The sequence below is a fragment of the Passer domesticus genome, chromosome 1, assembly GCF_036417665.1.
Source record: "Passer domesticus isolate bPasDom1 chromosome 1, bPasDom1.hap1, whole genome shotgun sequence".
Lineage (NCBI taxonomy): Eukaryota > Metazoa > Chordata > Aves > Passeriformes > Passeridae > Passer > Passer domesticus.
In genome coordinates this window covers 24767083-24788520 of record NC_087474.1, presented here as the reverse complement: position 1 = coordinate 24788520, position 21438 = coordinate 24767083, and the positions used below count along the sequence as shown (strand labels likewise).

The 21438-nt window shown below is 39.7% G+C and overlaps 4 protein-coding genes across 9 annotated transcripts in view; 2 read left to right on the top strand and 2 right to left on the bottom strand.

Annotated features, from left to right (window-relative positions):
- Positions 1–202, bottom strand: part of UMAD1 (UBAP1-MVB12-associated (UMA) domain containing 1) — a 105810-nt gene extending 105608 nt beyond the window's left edge. Inside the window, exon 1 of one of the 3 annotated variants that reach the window (XR_010357075.1) lies at positions 64–202. The gene's annotated coding sequence lies outside the window, so the exon portion shown is untranslated. Of the gene's footprint in view, positions 1–34 lie in introns of all 3 variants that reach the window. The other 2 variants (XM_064411052.1, XM_064411062.1) reach the window with 2 other exon arrangements.
- Positions 108–3610, top strand: RPA3 (replication protein A3). The gene is made up of 4 exons (XM_064411098.1): positions 108–276; positions 476–550; positions 2476–2584; positions 3077–3610. The coding sequence occupies exons 1-4, from the start codon at positions 178–180 to the stop codon at positions 3157–3159; spliced, it is 366 nt and encodes a 121-aa protein (XP_064267168.1). The 5' UTR covers positions 108–177; the 3' UTR covers positions 3160–3610.
- A 2445-nt stretch (positions 3611–6055) lies between these two features.
- Positions 6056–18360, bottom strand: MIOS (meiosis regulator for oocyte development). Of its 4 annotated transcripts, none has more exons than XM_064410950.1 (11): positions 18228–18360; positions 15903–17269; positions 15594–15692; positions 14409–14666; positions 13397–13566; positions 11855–11920; positions 11075–11233; positions 10640–10792; positions 9262–9466; positions 8069–8198; positions 6056–7845 (listed from the first exon to the last, which is right to left on the bottom strand). In XM_064410950.1, the coding sequence occupies exons 2-11, from the start codon at positions 17197–17199 to the stop codon at positions 7749–7751; spliced, it is 2634 nt and encodes an 877-aa protein (XP_064267020.1). In that variant the 5' UTR covers positions 17200–17269; positions 18228–18360; the 3' UTR covers positions 6056–7748. The 4 variants fall into 4 exon arrangements, with proteins under 4 accessions (XP_064267020.1, XP_064267032.1, XP_064267039.1 ...); XM_064410962.1 differs by having other exon boundaries at positions 18212–18235; XM_064410969.1 differs by lacking the exon at positions 18228–18360 and adding an exon at positions 18064–18085.
- A 297-nt stretch (positions 18361–18657) lies between these two features.
- Positions 18658–21438, top strand: part of COL28A1 (collagen type XXVIII alpha 1 chain) — an 82994-nt gene continuing 80213 nt past the window's right edge. The window contains exon 1 of the mRNA XM_064410927.1: positions 18658–18770. The gene's annotated coding sequence lies outside the window, so the exon portion shown is untranslated. The remainder of the gene's footprint in view (positions 18771–21438) is intronic.

Here is a 21438-nt window from a genome sequence, read left to right as displayed (position 1 = left end):
CGGCAGCACCGACAGCCGCCCCTCCATCACCCACCCTCCCGCGGCCGCCGCCGCCGCTCTCACCGGCCTCCGCCTCCGCTTCCGGGTCGCCTCGGGCGGAGGGGAAGTCCCGCCCCGACCGCCGCGTTCCCGGGGCCGCGTCCCTCCCTGGGCGGAAGGCGGGAAGCGGCTCCAGCCATGGGTGACATCCACGAGGTGCCGCGGCCGCGCATCGCCACGGGGCAGCTGGCGCAGCACATCGGGCAGCCCGTCTGCTTCGTGGGGCGCGTCGAGAAGGTGCGCGGGGCGCTGGGCGGGCTCCGGGAGCGGGCATGGGCTGCCCCGAGCTCTGGGGAGAGGCTGGCGCCGGCCCCGGGGCAGCCCGGCGGCCTGGGAGCGGGGCGGGAGGCGAGCGCGTCTTTGCGGGCAGGAACTGCCCGAGGCGGCCGGTTGGAGCGCACAGGCCTTTTTTCTAGACCTAAATGTTCTTTTGTAGATTCATCCTAGCGGGAAGCTTGTCGTGCTTACGGATGGGCTCGGAAAGCATACGACTGTGGAGCTGAGCGAGCCTGTAAGTTAAGGAATGCTTTGGAAATACTTGATGCCGCCTCTTGTGGATTGCGAAGGTTTTGTCTCTTCTGAAACCCCTACCTGAGGCTTTGAGTTTTTCCACCTGTATTTCATTGCTTCTCTTTCTTGCATCTTTCAGCTAAGCTGTAGCTAACCTTTCAGCTAACCTACCCATGAGCTGCCTTGGTCTGGATCAGTTTTCAGCTGGTGTTAAGGGACAACTCATTCTTTGTCAGACATATCCCTGTCTGGCTGTTTTGTCTATTAGTTGTTCACAGTGTAATATATTCCACTACGTTTATCAGCTTTATTTTAGTTTCAGTCTTTCTTCCCATTTTCTTATCGCTTCTATAATCAAAAAGAACATGGTGTTTTCAAGAGTTTTTTGAGTTAACATTGCTGCATCCTCTTAGAACACTTGTCATAGCTTTTCAGTAAACTCCATAGTTAGCTTGAAGTGTTCTTTCTTATAAAAAAAAAACAAAAACCCAAGCAATGAATGCAATGGGAATAAGATATAATTTGAGCTACTCAACAAAAATACTGCTTCCTTTGTTATCACCTACCACTGAAGTAATAATAATTTGGCATTCTCTTCTGATTGTAAGTATGTTTTTTCCACCTAGAAATGTTGTAATTAAAGAATTATTTTAATTGTGATGGCAAATGCTTTAGCTTGACTCAGCGCATGTGTTTATTTACATCTTTTTCTCTGAATGAGTTGTTAAATGCTGAGAAACCTTGCCAATTCCATGGGAAATAATTGCATATGGTACTCTCAGTCTTTCAAGACAAAGAGTCTGTCCCTGTTGATGAAAAATGCAGTTTAATCTGGCAGGGTTTTGTCTTATAAATGTGAAAATTGCTGACGTCAAACTGCAACAAAACATCTCTTACCTTTTTCCTGAGTTAGTGAAAACATTTCCTGCCTTTAGTTGTTAAAAATTCAGATGTTAGCATCTGACCAATGATTCTATAATATTTTCTCTAACAGTGTAAGTGGATGAATTCTGTAAATGCAAAGCTGTAGTGCTGGGCACATCTGTGTTTCACTGCCTTGGGAGCAACTGGTGTGTGCAAAAAAACAAGGCCAAGTTCATCTCTCCAGTTCACCCGGTGTCAGTGGGGAAACTTAAAAGATTTGCTAATCAAAATGCTTTCTAACTTTTTTACCCTTTCAATATATTTCGCTCTTTGTGCATGTCTAGTTCCCTCTTTCAAGAGAGGACCCCAAAATTATGGGGAGGGAATTTTTCCAGAAGACTTACTAGAAAGTAAAAAATAAGCCTTAGATATTGGAAGAGCATTACCAAAACAGTACTGCACTGTTAAAATTTGTATCTTAAAAACAAAGAAAACATTCAAACTGTATTATTTTGGTGTAAGATATAATTTTTAGCCTTTTTTTCCTTTGTTCCACCAAAGGCTGATTAGTGACAGTATCTTTGTATTCCGAACACGTACTGACAGATTACTTAAGAAATTATTTCCAGATATATCTTCTGAATGTGGAACATTGGAACTGCTCTCTGGAATGTGTGATACCTCCTTAACTCTTACAGAGTTCTATAATTGTCACAGGTTTGAATGCAGTGCATTAAAATCAGAATTGTTCTGTGTCCTAGATTAGTCTCTGTTCAGTGATTAAATGACACAGTTTTATATACTTATGAACCAGTATCTTTCCTCTGATGCATTTTTGTATTTTTTAATTGGTATTGAATTGGCTATTACAAAACCTCTAAGTGGATCAAGGTTTTTGGGGGTTTTGGGGGGAGGGTGACTGGGCTGTCCAATAGTACTGTATTGTTTGACATGGAACAGAATCTGTCGTGAACAAACCATCAGCTGTGGAGAGTTCCTAGCTGTGCAGTAAAGACAGAAGCTATGTAGTGTCACTAATTTCATCTTTGGTGTGTTTTCTAGCTGGATGAGGAGATTTCAGGAGTTATTGAAGTGGTGGGAAGAGTAACAAATCAGGCAACCATCATGTGTGCATCATATGTCCAGTTCAGAGAAGATAAAAGTTCATTTGGTAAGTAAGAATATACATTATGGCAAATTCATTTTGAGTTCTGAACTCATCTTCAGCAAATAAGAAGGGAAAGCCTAGTTACCTTTTTTTACAGATAAGATCTTTCTTCAAGCTGCCAGATAAGGAATAGAGTGTAGAGAAGAGTGTAATGAGGAAAGTTCTGTACCAAATATAGTGGTTTACAGTTAAACTGTAGGAAGTGACTCAATGCTGGAGCCATCTAGATCATTGCTGTGGCCTGATTGTTCTCCCACTCCTGACCACCTGGTTCTCACCTTGCCCTGGACCTTGAGTGGTTGTGTAGCTAGCAGGTTTAAAAGTAACCCTCCAGAAAACAAGCAATGAGTGTTCCTGTCATGGGAAAACGGGAGCTTGAGAGAGACTGGGATCACTCAGTAGTACTGCTTTAAAATAAGCAGTGCTTGAATGTTGTCAGTGACTTGTGGGGAATTGAACTTATGCATTATAACCATTTTCTTTGCCCTTTTTCAGATCTGGAACTCTACAATGAAGCACTAAAAATTATTCATGAATTCCCTGAATACTTCCCATTTGGTACTGGGAGGAACACTTGATTTTTATTAGCATATGTTTAGAGCTTCAGAGGAGACAACAGTAGTGTGATTTCTTGCCTGACAGCATGGTAACAGTTGCATTTATTTTCAACAGATGTACTGAAAAGACACTGTTACATGTGCAAAGTGTTGCCCATGAAGAGTATTTTCTTTGAAAATGTATTTATTCGGCAAGGAGAACAAATGAATGTCTCACTCACTGTATATATTTAACCCTTTTGCATCTATGAGGAGTGTTCTCCTGCAAGAAACTGAAATTTTCTAAGCATCCTTTTCTAGTTGGTAGAGGTTCTAGGATACGTTACAGGAAATTTGTATGGAAAAAATGTGGTGGATTTCAATATAAAGATTTTTGACTTAATTTGCTTTGATATAAATTTATTGTATTGAAGGGGTATTTTGCATCTTGAAAATGGTATCTTCACCAATAAAGAAGATTCACTGCATTTAACCATTTGTGTCAGCATTAAATGTTAGAGTGCTATTTTCAGTGATTTGTAGTGACTTCTGTTCTATTTGACCTGACAGAGTTAAATTTAACAAAGTGGAGTGCAAGGTTCTTGCCTTTGTATGATGTTAAGCACCTGGGAGATGTTGAATTAGGCTTAGGAATTTCAAGCACAGCTGAAATCCCATGAAAGCCTTCATTCTTGGTTGGCATCTAAACAGCAGTACCAGGATTCAGCCAGCTTGTCATGGTGACTAACCTTAGGAACTTCCAACAGTCCCCAATTTTGTTACTATCCAGGCTACTTACAACACTTAGCAAAATTTCTGCATCACTTGAGGTAGCACATTTAACGTAAAATTGAACTTTGGAAATATTCTCTGGGAATTAATAAAATATTTCAAAGTATTTGAAGTAAACTGTAGACATGTTCTTTGAACTTCTGTACAAACAGGTTTCAGCTTTAGTAGTTAGATTTAGTGCCTTAATAAGACTGATAGCTTTGTGCTTATTTATAGACATCTCTTTTTCTAGTCAAAGAATATGTTTCAAAAACTTGCACTTTGAACTCACTACAAACTGGACGGGATGATCAAGTTATCAGAGGATCTATTTTTTTCCCCCTCCCCTCCTAGAACACACATACTCTGTTACAGATACACAGTTACTCTGACTGGGAAGGAGGTCTTGGAAGTAGGAAGCAGTTTCCTACAAACAATACAAGGTCCATGTGGCACAATACCATGCCCTGTCTATCATCACTTAAGTGCTCAGTAGAATCAAATGTCATTCTTAATAACTGCATGCATGTTTTCCTAGCATTTAAAACTATTTTGTTCTATTCTGCTTTAGAAAAGTGGTGTTTTGTGTGTGTACATATACTCTGTAATATGTACAGTTACTCAGACCACCCCTGCCCAGTGGAGCATTCTGCCACTAGATGGCTTTAGCACTGCAGAGACAGCCTGGGGGATGAGGTCTCGTGAGGGAAAGTCTGAACACACTAAGTGGGAAATGCTGGTTTCCCTTTGTCAGTCAAGATTCTTCTCATTCATGCAGTCCTGCAACAGTGAAAGGTGGCTGGGCAAACTGTACACAACTAAAAGTTTCCCTTACATGCTTTTCATTTGTCTGCTTCTCCACAGACCATCAGTCTGTGTGAATAAATGGCCTACCCTGGCTTCATGGCTGTACAAATCTCACAGCAATGCAAGGAACTGTGAAACATCCTTGGTACTGGAGTAGTGCTCAGATCATATATGCATTTATCAGCATAATTCCCTACACTGCCATGCTGAAAACTGCCAGCTGTTTTAAATACCTAGGGAAAGACACAACCATGTCAGCCAGGCCTGATGGTTAGAGGCCCCAGGCACCACACACTGGATGAAAGGTGAGAAACTGCCAGCCCTCACAGAAAAGAAAATGGGAAGTAGGGGCTTCATGGCATACTGACCAAAGGGGAGGCACCAGGGCAACTGAATCAGAAACACCAGAGAGGGATTTCACCAAAGCCAGTAATGGACCGGTAATGGAAGACATGAAGAGGAGCTAGTGGCTTCTTTAGGACAGGAGGCTGATGCGTGGTGGGAACCTGGGAGAGGAGAAGGGGCATACTTCCAGAAGTTCATGCTGTTTGGAACAGGACTACTGCCACTATATTTATGACTGACTTCTGAGACTTGAGACCTTTTTCCTGGGCTCTTGGCTGACCCTGCTTGCCTGCTCTGCTGTCCTGGCTTGGGCACAGGCATGTGCACAACTCCTGTGGTGCTCATGAGCAAGGAGCCTGTGTGATGATGAAGTGCTTGTGCTTAATCAAGGAAGGGCTGCAAGGCTGGAGCATCTAACAAAATTACAACAGTGGAATGTAATCAGCATGAGCCACAGGATCACAATATTTTAGCATGCAAGGACACCTTCAGAAGAGTTGAGCTGAGATTTACCAGACAACAGTAAACAAAAAAAAATAACTGCAGCTAATAAAATGGGTGTAGCTATATTTTTGTTAGAAAGCAAGAATGACCCCAATAGTGACAGATTTGTTAATTTAAAAACAAAACAAGGAAAAAAAATCTGGTAATTAAAAAATGTAGAGCTTTTTGTAAATTTTGCAAACTGTTTAACTACTGACCTGAAAGCCTGATTACTAATTGCAACAACCAAAACCCTTAGTGCCAGAATATACACATTCATAATCCAAAGCACTGCAAAGATATGAGTATTAAAGTGAGCAATTAAAATTACTGATAGAATTTGACATACACAGTGTGTGTCAAACAGTTATAGTTGAGGTGAAAATATTATAGATTAATTTTCTTTACATGAGAAAATGAGACAGTGTATGTTGGTAGTTGCATTCACCTCAACATGGAAATTATCTGGCAAATTTACTAAATGTTACTACACAAGAAAAAAAAGCAAACACTTGACACTTACCAATCCTCATTTACATTTACAAAACCAAAACCTTTATTGCCTGAATTTATATAAATAGAGTATCATACAGTAAGCCCCAGTTTACATTTATAAATGGAGAACATTTTGAAGAGCTCTTCAACAGCAATGTGAAGTGTGCAAAAATACTGGAATGAGAAATAAATATTCTAAAAGGAAAAAAAAAAGCAACTGCTCTCCCATGCCTACAAATATCAAGTACCTCTGAGATTTTTAACTAAAAAAATTATCTTTGCCAATTTTAGATCAAAATAAATGCAGATTTATTACAACATTAATGCTAACTCAGAAAATATAACCCAAAGTCCTGAATGTAATCTTGTACATCCACAGTACACGTACATCTTGTACATTTCCACATTTTATCTTCTTGAAACTACACTAGAGCACATAGAACTAGTGGTATATTACAATATATTCTCTTTGAAACACCAATTTTCACAGTCCTGGCAAACTGTACCAGTTTATTGCTAGCATTCAATTTAGTATTTCATAGCACACAAGTGTTGAGTAACTCATATACTGTAAATAAACACACACCAAGTAAACTGATGTTATTATCAGATACCTTAAAACAGGTTTGGTTTTTTCCCTAATTTGTGTGAATGTTGCCTACAAAGTCAAGGACAACAATACCAATTAGCTCCTAGCACAGGATTAGCAAAATATCATTGATGTTCTCTCAAGTTAATAAATAATCTTAATTCCAGCTGGTAACACATCTAGAAGTACTCTCATCAGTTTCTCAAAACTGGGAGCAGATGGGTGTCCACTAGTGACCAGAAGCAGGATTTATACAGGTTGGTTCCACACTTCTCAGTATATTTCAGAAGTACAGGGAAATGCTGATTATCTCAAAGTCTTCACATATTTTTGTAGTCAAAACTCTGCATTTGGTTTCAAACTTACGTATTTACAAGTCTCCAGTCCTTGAGATTTCAGATCTTCACAGTACTCAGTTAAAAATTTATCAGATACGACCTCCTATAGTTTACCTGCACTGAAACAGTCACATGACTTCTCAGGGAACTCTTCTCTAGGATACAGTCATTGCTAGGAGAGAAAACCCCCAAACTCTTCAGCATTAAAATCTGCATCAGCTAGATATGTAGCCTACTTAAGTAAGAACTTGAATTGTAAAGACATTGCTTTACTATCAACAAAACCTGGGAACAGAAAGAAAAGGATTTTTCTTTAAAATAAAAATGTTTAGAAGGCGGTTAGCAGTGGCACGTTGAATAAACTACAAGGAAACAAACAAATATTTGCATACAAGACAGTGGTCAAACAATGAACAGAGGAATCCACAGCATAACTTTGCCATCTTCTTTTCAAGTGTTTATTTTGAAGGTCTGCTTTCACAGCATATAAACTCAGCTTTGGGACCAATCAGCATTATCCTGAAAACTTTTTAAATAAAGGTTTTCTTTGCATTTTAGCAAATTCAAAGAGTTCACAATTCCAGGAGTGCTCTTCTTCAGTTCTCTGAATAAGGGCCATGCACTGTACCTATAGGCTCACTTCAGGAACACCTGTTTCTACCAAGCACAGTCATACACACATCATTTTAGTACTTTGATAGCAATTTATTTTTTCACAGTAAGTCACAAACTACCTTTGTCTAAAATATCTGCTTGGACTACGATGGACATCCATTAGAGAGCCAAACATTTTCTAACAGTATTTATGCCTGGACAGTCTCTGCTGGAACGAGATTCCCTGTTGTATCCAGCTGCATACACTTACAAGAGCAGGCAGAAACTGGGCACTCAGTATGGTCCCTAAGTAGCAACAGCCAAAAAAAGAAAAAACAGGTAAAATAATTTTGCAATTACATATTTAACTATGTGCAGAGGTGTAGCATCTCAGAAAAAACTCAGTATCACAGTTCAGTTTTATTATTTAAACTTTATAATGATAGATTTTATAGATACAGGGAAGGAGACATGTTCTACTCAGTGCAGAACACACATGTGAAATTACAAAATTTTAACATCAACTTACCTGAACCAGCTCAGCATATGTCCAGCATGTCCACCATGCCTACAGTTGTGACACCAAGTAAACCAGTTGTTGAACTGGGCTAACTTCTTGTCTTTGCTAAGATCCACTTTTTCATCTGACTTGGATCCTCCTGTCCAGAGGCAAACCCACCCCCACAAACATGGCTGTAAATCATTACACTTCATTTGCAATTCAGTCTCAGCAAGACCATTAAAATTATTTTGAAATAAGGAACATTATGTGAAAAAGCACTGTGATTTTAAAATAGAAGTCAGTAAAAATATTAAGAGCTGGAAGAATGCCAAAAAAGAATTAGAATGCTAAACTGTTGCTTCACATCTTATAGATATGCTAAACTTGCCTGCTGAACAAGTTTTATAGACAGAATCTCTTTCAATGGTGATTTAAGTGTTATTGATAGATTTATAGTCCAGTGAATTATGGGCCTGTTCTGCTGCACATGAAATCTGTTTTAGAAAAAAAAGTCAACAAAACCTAAGTTATGAACTGGAACAAGTACAATACAGAAGTCATAACAAAGATCAGCAAAGAATGAGAAGAGGTAAATAAACATGACAAGTGTACAGCTGCTCATGGCTCTGTAATAAGACTGACTTAAAAAATGGTTGAAATCCTTTTCATGTAGACATTATATAATGCCAAGCCAAAGGCATTTACAACTGAACAGTTCCAGTCATAATACCTCTTAGCTGTGACAGCATGACCCATGCTTTCTTTCATACTTACTAACAGAAAGTACACCACACCACTCTTCCTCTTCCAGCTAAAAATTAATTCATTTACATTCAATGATTTGTGTAGCATGCCTACAGTTGATCTCAAGAAAACACACCCTCCATTTCTTTCAGTCATAAAGCTCATGACACTGATCCCCACAACGCTTGGATCTTTACATCTGTCTAACCATGGAATTTGACTGACAAGCTCACGGAAAACTGTGAGAACCAAGTAACTATGCATACTGTCTGACCATTAAGAATTGAAACAAAGGTTTCATCCCAAAATTAGATGGGATTCTCAATTATGGTCCCTCTCCCAAAATGATGACAACGAATATTTACAGTATAAGCACAAATAAAAAACAAAGTGCAACAGAAGATATTTCAATGGAACTGCTAATTTGGCCTCCAACTAGTACTGTAGCTGAATAACTAAAACCCAGTGTGTCATACCTGGACAGCTGGAAACTGGTGTTCCCATATTTATCAGGCAAAGTGCACAGCGGGGAAGGGGCTTTCGGCAGCCAGGACAGCTCGTAACTTTGGACTTGGTTGGAGAACCGCTGACTCCATACTGGCTAAAACCTCGCCCCTGATGAGGAATAGCTGAACAGCTGTAAGAGATTGATTTTCCACAGAAATTGCAACTCACAAACACCTAGAGAGAACAGATGCCCATTAATTTTTTGGTTTGATTCCACTTTTGCTACACCTGTGAGTGAATCCATTCAAGGTAATCAACATTTATTTACCAAATATTCTAGCAAGTGCCTTGGAAAGCCAAGCCTACTTGTGAAGGAGTTCTTAACAGCCTGGCTTATAGATGAGGCACACAGCCCTGAGAAGTAGGCCTTAATGATGCTTACTAACTTTAAAAGCACTTAAAAACATTTGCTAAAACTTTGAAAGATATTATTTAAAATAACAAAAGCTGTATCTTCAGTAATGGAAGAAATTAGGTTTATTCTCCTTACTATATAAAGTTTGTTCTCTCCCTCCTTATAGTCAGATGACTCACACTACAATCCGCAACATAAGGATTATCCTAATATTATTTATCTACATCCCTTGTGTCACAAGTTGTGACTTGATACCAAGGAGCACATATTTCAAGTTCTTTAGGGCTATTTATCTTAACAACATAAGGAAGGAGCAGTAAACTCAACTCCCTCCCACTTGGAACAACTCTGCTTAAACAGCGATGACTGATAAATGAATTCAAAACCAGCTTTCCTCAGAAACTCTCAGGCCCCAAAGCTCATAATGACCATACTTAGCAGACATGAGAGAGTAAAAGGTGCCATGGTATAACCATGTTGGCTGAAACTGCCACCAGATGTTAAGAAGACAGCATTTGGGTAGGGCGTTAAGTTTTTAGGTCACTGTATGTTAGGACTGATAATGAAAAGTTGCTGCTGTTCACTTTAGTTTCAGGTTCAAGGGCTTCAAAACAGCTTTGAAGGTTTTTTTCAATTAAAACAAAAGCAATTTGCACTAGTTCCATCAGTCAGCATCAGTCTCACGCTGACACTGAATTCAGGGTGATATATCTCTGATTTCATATTTCAGCATGTGAGAGGAAAAAAATCAAATGAGTTTCCAGTTTCCCCAAAAGAAGAGTGTTGATAGGTTACAATTTCAGAAATATCTGTTATTTGAAAAAAAAAAAAAAGTGACACCTCCTTTTTTTAGGGCAGGCTAAGTTGAAGTCTTTCTTTTGCACATAAATCCTCATGAAAACCAAGATATGGCTAGCAAGGATTTTTTTACAGAGGTACCATGCCATGTTCCTTTCTGGACTGGTCATATTTCATATAGGATTTATATTTACCTGGGCTAAAGGCTTTGAGCTGGGATCCAGCTTACTTCTATGAATATCAAATTCTGCACGTTTATGCCAAAACCTCCAGGCATCTAAAAGATTCCTGTAGTTCTCAATCCAGTACTGAACCCTTTCATCCTTAAGTACATCTGATGGGGAACCCTAAAGCAGGCAGGAAAAAATGTTAGACATACATTAAAGACACACAATTCATATTACTCACTTTTTCAAAAGCCTTTACAAAGTGTACTACAAGATATAAGAAATAATACAGTGTCATTTATCCCGAAACTGAGTTTCAGATGACCCCACAAAAATAACCAAACAACCAATCATCCCAGTTTAATACAGAAAACACTTTTTAGTTCACAAGATTCAACACTACCCGCATAAAGAAACATTTTGTTTTCCTCCATAAAATTTATTTTGAAGTGAAACACTAACCTGTAGCATGCAATAGCTTGCTGTCTGGACATCTCCAGTTCTATCAACATAACTTTCCATCAAATCAACTCCATCTTTTGTCAGCCCTGTTAACAGTATTCCCTCCAAATTCCCAGCCTCTTTCATTTCATTTGTCAGCTTTTCAATAAACCTGTTGAGCTATAAAAAAACATATATATGAAGAAATACATGTAAAAACAGCATCTACAGCTGCTGCATTACTTGCTGGATGTTATGCAGAAAAAGTTACATTACTATATCATATGACACTGCATGAAATCAAGTGTTTATAAACAAACTTTAGGCTTCCTGATAGAAAATGCAAGGAGAGAGGTTATGTATTCTTAGAATACTTTGGTGAATTTAAAATAAAACATTTCTGCTGCAAGACCAAACCATAATTTGAGAGAAAATTAACACCTGGAAATAAATACTGAAGAAATACTCTCCAGTAAAACAGGTGTACAGTTAATGCAACTGCATTTGAACTACCATGTAATGAATACTCACAAAAACCTCCAAAACCACAAAACCAATAAAGTCCCCAAACCAACCAACCAAAAACCAAATCAAAAATTAAGCTGGAAGTACAAACTAAAACCCAGACTATACCACACCTTATATATTAGGTGTGGTATAGTATTTTCTTACTGTGGTAAGAAAAACCAAATCACTCATGACTTGTTATTTCCACTGTTCACCCTTCTACCCCAGAGTTTCTTCTGCCTCTGAATAAAGCCCGGTTTAAAAGTTTGTTTAAATGTGCAACCACAAACTTACCTGAGCATCATTGAGGAACTTGCAAGCAAATGCCACTCTGTCTCGTACAGCTACATTATTTTCATACTTCAGAGAGAAAAATGGGAATTACTAACATCAGATACATGTTTCCGTTTTTCCAACACATTGTAAAAACCAAAACACTTGCACTACTGTCTAACTAATACAATGCACATGATTGTGTACAAAGACAATGTGACATCTGGAGAAGGCTAACTCTAAATATCAGCTTACTTTGTTTGTACTTGTTTGTACAGGTACCAGGGGAAGACTGCAGATATGGGAACAATCTACCTGGAAAGTCTGATACAACACATCCTACACGGTTTATGAAATTCTACAAAAATAAACTTTGCAAGTCCTGTAGAAGACTTAGTGCTTCCAGCGTGTATAGCCAGGGGTCCCACCAAGTCATAGGCAGAAGAAAAACAAACCAAGTTCCACTTATTGTATTTACATAATAACTAGCCTAACCGCTCCATTCCTTCCTTAAATTGCAAACGAAAGTTAACAAAGCAAACAAAACACCCCAAGCAAACAAAAACTAAACATCCAGAATGAATTTCTCAGAAGTATATTAACACTTGAGGTCCAGCAGTGTATCAGTATTTATTTTCTGCTTTTTAACCATTTTACTAGATGTGACACTGCAGAAAAAAAACAAATTCTCTATATCAATTCTCACACTTAGCTATGCCCATATTTTTCCCTCTGATATTCTCAGATTAGAAATTGTAACTGACATTGCCAGAACAAGATGTGTTTGGCAAAATCTTTCATGCAGACTTCAACAGGTCTCACTGAAGGAAAAATTAAAATTAAAACCAAACAAACAGCACTTTACTATGTGTTAGTTGCCAGTTCATCTATAAAAAAATCTGTAAAAGTACTACCCAACATCCAGAGAACAATATTCTCTCTCAAAGACAGACAGAAAGAAAGAAGAAAAAAAAAAAGACTCAGGTTTCTCTACTCTAGGATTCTAGCCATTTTTATTTTTCATTATCCTAAGAGCATCAAATTATGACAACTTCACTTTCGACAGCTTTGGGCCGATTACTCTGCTGCATTACAGGAGTCCTCTCCTAGGCTAAATAATTCCTACTGAATCAGGTATTTCTACTGTTCTCTAACCAGGAATCAAGTACGCTAACTCCTCCAAAGTGAAAGTTGATGAAAAGTTCTGCAAACTCCCCTGCATTTAGTCTGCGGCTTACAATTCCATTATTAATCTCTCTTCTCTTTCTTTCCAGTGCTTACATTATTTTGATAAAGTGTTTCTAAAAATAAAATTCCTCTAAAATGTGTTAACTATAATCTACATTTTGACTGTTCATGCATGACTTATTCACTAACACAATATTCACTAATATGAGATGTCTCTTCTACAGACAGATATGCTATTTGCCAGCACCAGGATAAAACAATAGGTTTAAATTTAATTAATTATTGGAGTTTATAGGACTCTCCCTACATAAATGCATGTATCTACACGCTCCTATTGCATAAAGAAATTTTAACCTAACACAGAAATTTACTCACCAAAACACCATCATATGAACCCGACTCACTGGTCAGGAAAGCAAACATAGCACACAAGTAGGGATTGTTCAACTGCAGTCTTAGAGTACTGCACATTTCTCTCCAAAGTGAGTTCTTCTCATCTGTGTAGCCTGACAGAGCCATTGCTACGACATTAAGGTTCAGATCACCTGATTTATGAAAAGTAAAACAATATTATTCAACCTAAGGACTTAAAGAAAGCTCCAGTTAAAACTGTAAATGAAAGCATCCATATGAAACACAATGTTTTGTCAGGATACAACACAAAATGCAGTAGAATTAACACTACCTAAATTAATGTGCATACACTACCATGTACAATAGCTTCTGCTTTAAATGCCTTTGTTCAGTAAGTTAGCATCTACATGTATGACAGCCTCCATAAACAACATCACACTACTTGTGGTATTTTGAAATAGCTATCACAAAAGATTGTCATTATCTTAATTCATATCCATAAGAAGTGAAAACACAGGATTGTATATCCAGCCACTGTTTAACAGACCTATCTGGAGGATAACAATTTTATACAATAGTTTCAAGCTAAGAAGTTTCCTAAAGACACGAAAACTATTAAAGCAAAATATTCATTCTGTCAGAAAGTTCAATTTTATTCTTGAATTAGAAAATAGCATGTCTCCAGTCTGACTCCTCCCTGTGGAAAGCACAGACAGACACTGCTTCCCCCAGCAGCTCCATTAAAGTAAAAAGAATCCCACTAGTTCTGAACATAAGTCTTTCTGAGGCTTTTATCAGGAAGGAAATTCTGAAACATATGATCTATTTTAAATAGACAGTACGGTATATGGTAGTCTGATGAGTGAAACACCAGGATTTGTCAAGCTCCAATATAAGTGTTTCAAGCAACAATTTTACAACACAACAGGCATCTCTTCCGTACTTTTTCCACACTATCTTCCATAATTCTGTTAACAGAAAAAAATCTACTAATGTGATACAATGCCAATAAAAAACTAAACACAATACACACCTTTTCCCGAGGAAGCCCCTTTATTCAGAATTTGTATTGCTCGCCGTATGTCCAAGTTGAAAAGTGCTACAGCAGCTGCTCGCTCCCAGTCTCCCTCCTGTTCCAATGAATTTAGGAAAGGTTCCACATCTAAGTCTGTTCCCTTCTTTATCCACCCACACAGCTGCAAAGCCAAAGATCTCTCCTCACTCAGATATTGAATAATATCTGCCTGTCTATCAGATCCACTCCTGCTGTGCCTGAGGTTCTCTGTTGTTCCTAGAAATGGGAAATAAGTTAAATCATGCTTAAATGACAGTTTCAATTGCAATCACAGCACAAGGCACTGATTTCAATCACAAAGCAGGGTACAAAAGCTGAATATCACATTTTAGTACTTTAACATTGCTTACAACTCCATGCAAGGAGCAGCATGCACAAAATTATTTTGATCTACTAAAAATTATGCACCTAAGCTTGACACATATTTCTCAGTCTTTTTCATTTCTTCTACCACTTGTTACATTTGACAGTTCTCAGTATGTTCAAATTGAAAATACATAATACACCATCAAGCAACTGCTCTACCGGCTCTCAGCCAGCATCCATGTGTTAGGAGCTTTCCCACCACTGAAAACTCATTTTCTGCTCCAAGAAGCATAGTTATTAATAAGACATATACTGAAGAGAGAAAGAAGTATTCAAATAATAAATTATACTAAGGAAGATTTCAGTGACTATGAGAGGCAGAATGTGATGAACCAGGGTTGATCACCGCTTCAGAAAAGGTCAGCTTATTTAAACATAGTCATACAAATGTACTTAATACAACAGCAGTGACAACAGCAAAGTCACCACACCCTGATGTGGAGCTTTGAAAAATATAATATTCTGCAGAGAATACAATATTATGCAAAAAAAAGTATAATATGCAGGGAGCAAGAATTCTTAGTGCCAGAGTCAAAACCCAAATGTCTGAAACAGTTCAAATATTTACTTCTGAGGATACTATGCTTCCACAATTACTGACTTTCCAAGAACATTGAAAACTCTGGAAATTATTGTTAACTTACATTACTAAAACACAAACACCTTGTTTTTATATTTTTGAATAGTCTCTTTGAACAATTGCCAAAGACAAACTCATGAGTGCATCATTCTGCAAACACACTACAACAATACTTAGCAAAGTTGGAACATTCTTACCCAAAGATGACTTCACAATTGATTTAATGCCAGTGTAAACTAAGGGACCTTTGTTTCCTGTAAGTTTTTGATCCATATCTTCAGTATACTGCTTCATAAGTATTTTCATGTATAGGAAGTTTAATTTTTCCCAAAAAAATGTTTTAAAAAATTTTAAGTCACATCCTGTTAACAGATATAAAGTATTTACAGGATGTTGCATTGTATTTAAATATTTTAGTGCATTTTATGTAAGCATTTTATGTAAGTGGTTTACATATAAAGGTGTATTACTTCCTTAGGACAAAAAATAAATAAAATAAAGGATATAATGCAGAGTGTACCAAAGCGATTTCAGCTGAGGATCTTCATTTCCAGCTAGAAGGTGATTTCTCCAAACTTGTTCAGTGTCAAGACCATACCTTGACAGAGCTCTGAGGCGCATTTTGGTTGCTATGTCTTTTTCCAAGGAACTAGCCTTTCCTTCTTCTGTACACTCATACAAATGTCGTCCACAAGCCCACATTAAGGATGTCACTGGGCTCCACGCAAGAGAAATTCTTTCAAAAACTGTGAAGTCGGACATAGTCCTGTTGGGAGTCACTACTACCATTCGATTTTGACTTGTGGGATGCCAGGCAAATGAAGCAATGTAATTTTCACAGGGTTGGACACTTCTCTCAATTATTGTCGGCTCAGTTTCATCTCCAATAGGGGTGGGAGTATGCTGCATGTCATACAGTCTAATGATGTTACTATCCCTTGTTAAAGTAGCGAGCAGTCCAGTCCTTGTTGGACACCATGCAACTTTTGTTAAGGGTTTTGGTTGCTCTGTCAGGGTCAAAACAGGCTTTTCAAACTTTCTTAAATCCCATATGGCAACCTGACCTTCATAGAAGGAAGCAACACGATCGTGGAAATAGGGATCAACAGTCACTCCTTGGACAGCCTTGGTGTTCACAAATATTTTTTGGCTTGTGTTCCTAAGATCAAAGATAGCCAGATTTCGATGCATTCCAGCTAAGAGCAGTTTCTGATCCCGTGGAAGCCAACAGAGAGAGAGACAAGCATCATTCTGTCCTAATTCATACAGTGGCTTTGTAACTACCAGGCCTGCATCCGCATCTCCTGCTGAAAGCCTCACTTTCTCTGCAGCAACTGCAGTCTCTGGGGCGTATTTGCTGCTGATATCCCAGATCAGCACGGAAAAGTCAGCCCGATGTTTATCTAGGCCAGCAGCAAGCCAATTGCTATCCAGGGGGTTCCAGGCCAGGGTATTGCATTGCCGAGCGTGCTTGGGAACAAACTCCTTGCCTATCAAATCTTTGGATTTTGAGTTGTGATCTTGCCCGAGGCTGGTAAGCACCACCCGGCCGTTGGCCTGCCCAACAGCAAGAAGACACTCGGGATCGTACTTGGGATACCAAGCCACACATTTCATGTACGGCGTGTCCGAATTTATGGACAGCAGCGTGGCCGTAGTTTCCTCCGACAGCCGCAAGGACCCTGCCTTGAGCTCTGAACTCACAGCAGAGTCAATGTGATAAAGGCTCAGCTCTGAATCGCACACAACAAATCTGTCCACGTGGTGTGGGGCCCACAGGATATCAGGTTTGGAGCCACTCATGGCTAGGGTAAGCTGACACACAATTTAAGGTCTGCTAAGAAGATTCAGGTGATATCCATGCATACGGAACCTGTTGAGAAAATAATTTGTAGGAACCTTATCAAAACCCAAGCCCTTTATCTGAAATCACCACTAAACAAACAAAACCAAATTCTTTTTAGCCCAAGAGTTTATCTCATAACACATTTCAGGGCAAATCCTTAAGCATTCTCCTCACAGCACCTGCTGTTTTTGCTGGTATGTATGTACCAAGACAGAACCAACACGGCCACCTACAAACCGATGACAACAGGATTTGCTGTGTTTACAAACTGCACAGCAGTATTGAGCAAGAAGACATTACCCGAGATACGTGGGTGTGCCGCTGGGAAAGAGCCACGCCCTCAAGCATCTACCAGAGAATTTCCCTGCCTAATTACAAAGCATTAAGTGACAAAAATTAGAGTCTGGCAGTTTTGTCTAAAACCTGCTCCATAGGCTAGAAAGGCTTCCTGCCTTGGAAGATTTCAACAGAAATTCAAATTGGCATTTTACTGTACATCTCCCAGTCCCACCACCTGCCCCAATGCTACCCTGACTCGGTTCGTATCTGGTCCAGCAACATTCAAATGGGCACATCACTGCCAAAGCTCCCTTCACGCTTCCGGCAGCTACCCGTGACTACAGGCAAACAGACCCCGCAGATCCCGCACACCTCTGCTATGACAGAGGAGAAGGGCAGGCAAGACCGGCAGGTATGAAAAATCAGCATTATTTACTGCACTTGGGCCGCCTCTGTGTGCCTGCAGCCCACCCCTCCCCCGGCCGCAGCCCGTTCCCAGGGGGCAGGAGACGCGGAGCGCGGGGGCGGCCGCGAGAGCGGACCGGAGCCGGGAGACCGCCACCCTCGCACCCTCCTTCCGTCCGTCCGTCCGTCCGTCCGTCCGTCCGTGGGCCCCCGGGCGCGGCAGCCGCTCACCCAGGCAGCCGCTCACCCGGCCCGCGGCAGCCGCTCGCCCGGCCCGCGGCTCACCCGGCCCGCCGCTCACCCAGCCCGCCGCTCGCCCGGCCCGCGGCAGCTCCGGCCCGGCCGCCGCCCGCGGCCCCGCCGCCCGCGCAGGGGAACGGGAAGCGCACCAGCGCTTCCGGCGCGCCGGGGAAGCGGAAGCACCGCCCGCGCGCGCTTCCGGTCGCGTCCCGCCTCCTCCCTCAGGGGCCCCGAGCGGGAGCGGGAATCCCGGGCTGGAGAGGGCCGGGAATCCCCGGGACACATTCCTGGCAATGGGCTCCAGGGTGGCCCTGCTGGAGCAGGGCGGTTGGACCAGAGCGCCCAATGCGGCCCCTTCCAGCCTGAAGCATTCTGTGACCGCAAAGATCCTGATTCTTTTGGGACTGCCTAAAAACTGAGGCCAGACGAAATTAAGATAATAAAAAGCGGTTATAATTGTTGAGGGGCCTCCAGGTACATTAAGGGCAGACGAAGCTCCCTCAGGGGCTATACCCAGAAAGGGACCACGGGTCGCCAGTTTTCGTACTTTCATAAATTTGATCCGTTTGCATATTGGGGGTTAATCTTCCAATTACAGCTTCAGGTCATTACCCAAGTTTTCTCCCCACCCGTCCCATCCCACTCACTTTTGTTTACGTTTCTTATTGCTCACACTCTGTATGGAGTTGAGTTATACACTAAAGAATTGCAGGGTAACAAATATATGAAATACATAAAAGCTGAAATTTTAAGGTATCAATTCCAAGGCCCCTGCCCAGGACAGCTCCCAGTGTAGCACGTCGCTCAGAGCCCCGTTCCTCCTGGCCTTGAACACTTCCTGGGATGGGACATCCCGGCTTCTCTGGGCAACCTGTGCCACTGCCTCTAACCCACACAGCAAAGAATTCCTCCCTCATATCCAGTCTCACTCTGCCCCCTCCTTCTGGGGACCTACAAACAGCCAGAGCTCGGGGGTTGGGAGCTGCGTACCATCTCTGGGCAACTTTTCCCGTTGTTTGATGACACAATTCTAAAGTTTTCTTGCATATAAATGTGAAAAACGCCAGTCACTTGTTTTTGAAATTTTAAAAGTTTAATAGTAATAAAATGGTTATGAAAATAGTAGTAGAATTAGAATAATAAAATTTGAATATTTGAGATTAGGACAATATGAGACAATAAAAACAAAGAGATACAGACGTCCGGGTACCTTTTTCTGGGCAACACAAGCCCGAAAAAGGACCCCCGTTAACAGAGGATTAACCCTTAAAAACAATAGCCTGTTGCATATTCATACATCTCATACATGATGCATAAATTCCATTCAAACACAGGATTCTGTCTGGTTACTGTCAACTTCTTCCTCTTAATCCTCATGCCCTCTTCCTGTCTGAGCGAGGTGGGAAGAAGTTAGTTTTCTGCTGACAAGGGAGCAATAAATTCCCTTTCTCTGAAAGATTTAGGTGTCCTGTGGCTTCTATCTGGTGCGAGTCCTTTCTTAAACAAATATCTTTCATAGCATAGTTTCTATTTTAACATTATGTTATAACCTAAAACTATATTTAATACACTACTTAAGAAAATTAATATAGCATAACTTTCTAGCACAATACAATATTCATTTTAATACTTGCAAAAAGCCAATCATAAAATACACATTTTTCACATAAATTACCTGGGGAAAAAAATACATATTTCCTCACTTCTATGTGATTAGCATTTTACAACCTGTTTTTCTGCAAGCCATGGAGATGTGAACTGTTACTTTTCTCCTTTTGTTTTTAATGCTATTGAAAATTGTCTATAATAAAAGTTATAAACTGAAGTATTAGTTGGACAACTTCAGATTCTCTCAGAGCAATTTCCTTCATATAGAAACAATGGTATTTGGCCTGGAAATATTTAAACATCACATTTTAAAAGTTTTTTTCAGCACTGTCAGAGTCATTACATTAGCTCCTTACTTTAGCTGCTTTTCTTACTTCCTTTTTAAAAAAAAAAAAAAAAGGAAATTAATATACTTTGGCTTTCTTATTAAATATTTTCCTCTTTTCTTTTTTGAATTACAGCATATAATTTTAATGGCCCTCTCCAATATTTTTATAACTTAGCAAAACATTTTTAAGAAAATGTATGATAAATCACTGTTCATCCATCTTCTCAATGATTTGCATGCATTTAGTGTCTTTAGTTTTAACATGTGTATGGAGTGGCTTTGAACATCATTTGTGTTAATGTCTGCTGTCTTTTTTTCTTGTCTCCAAGCATAGTGGAGAATTTGTATAACAAACTACTTTTTATGTGTTAATTTTTTGCAGAGTTCAATAATTTAAGCCATGAATGTCATTTAGTGCTGCAACAACTAGTTGGTTTAGATTTCATTGCAATATTCCTTCCATTTAAAAAGCACTTTTCTTCATAAAACCAGCTGTTTTTTTCCTTAATAACAGAAATCTTTAAGAGCTCAGCAGTTGTTTTGATAAATAAAATAGACCAAAGGATGTGTAAAAACACAAAAGTAATTCAGATTAAGTAGTCTATCATATGCCAAAGGCAAAATTGGCAGACTGGATTTTCATGCTTATCTGTTTCATTTTCATCATTCCATTTCCTCTGCTGCTGTTCAAGTGGAACATAGTGACTTTTTCACATCTGTTTCCAAGAATCACCAAGATTTCCAAGAATCGCTGGTGGTTCCTTTTGTAACAAAGATGAACTTCAGTTTGTGTCTTCATAACACTTTTCCATGGGAAAGTATGGGAATTCATTTTATAAAAGTAGGTAACACTTGCACTAATCTCATCATCTAACTTTGATTCTAAGGGTAAGTTTTTCAGGTCCTAGGGAATCAGCAGCTTGACTGTCTGACATCCTGCTCATTTCTTGAGTCCTAATGAGGGTCCCAATAAAGTGCTAACAAATGCACAAGCTGCAGAAGAGCTGTTTCCTGTGTCTTTGGCACAAGAGAGATTTAGAGAGGTTAAAAATGAAAGATGGTACTTTGAAGCAATAGGTGCTGTTACTACAATGTACAAGGTAAGTTAATAGAAAGGTGAGAGCTCGTTGGTGTTTCAGAATGCAAAAGAATGTCACCACCCGAGGCACCACTGTGTCACAGTTACTGGAACTGTTACATGAACTGTTGGGATGTAGATATTTTATATTTGATCATTCTACCTCATGCAGAAGTTATGTTTCTTGTGTTGATCTCAAAATATATACTGCAGCAGTATTTCATTAGTGAGGTTGTGAATTCCTCTAATGCTCCTGAA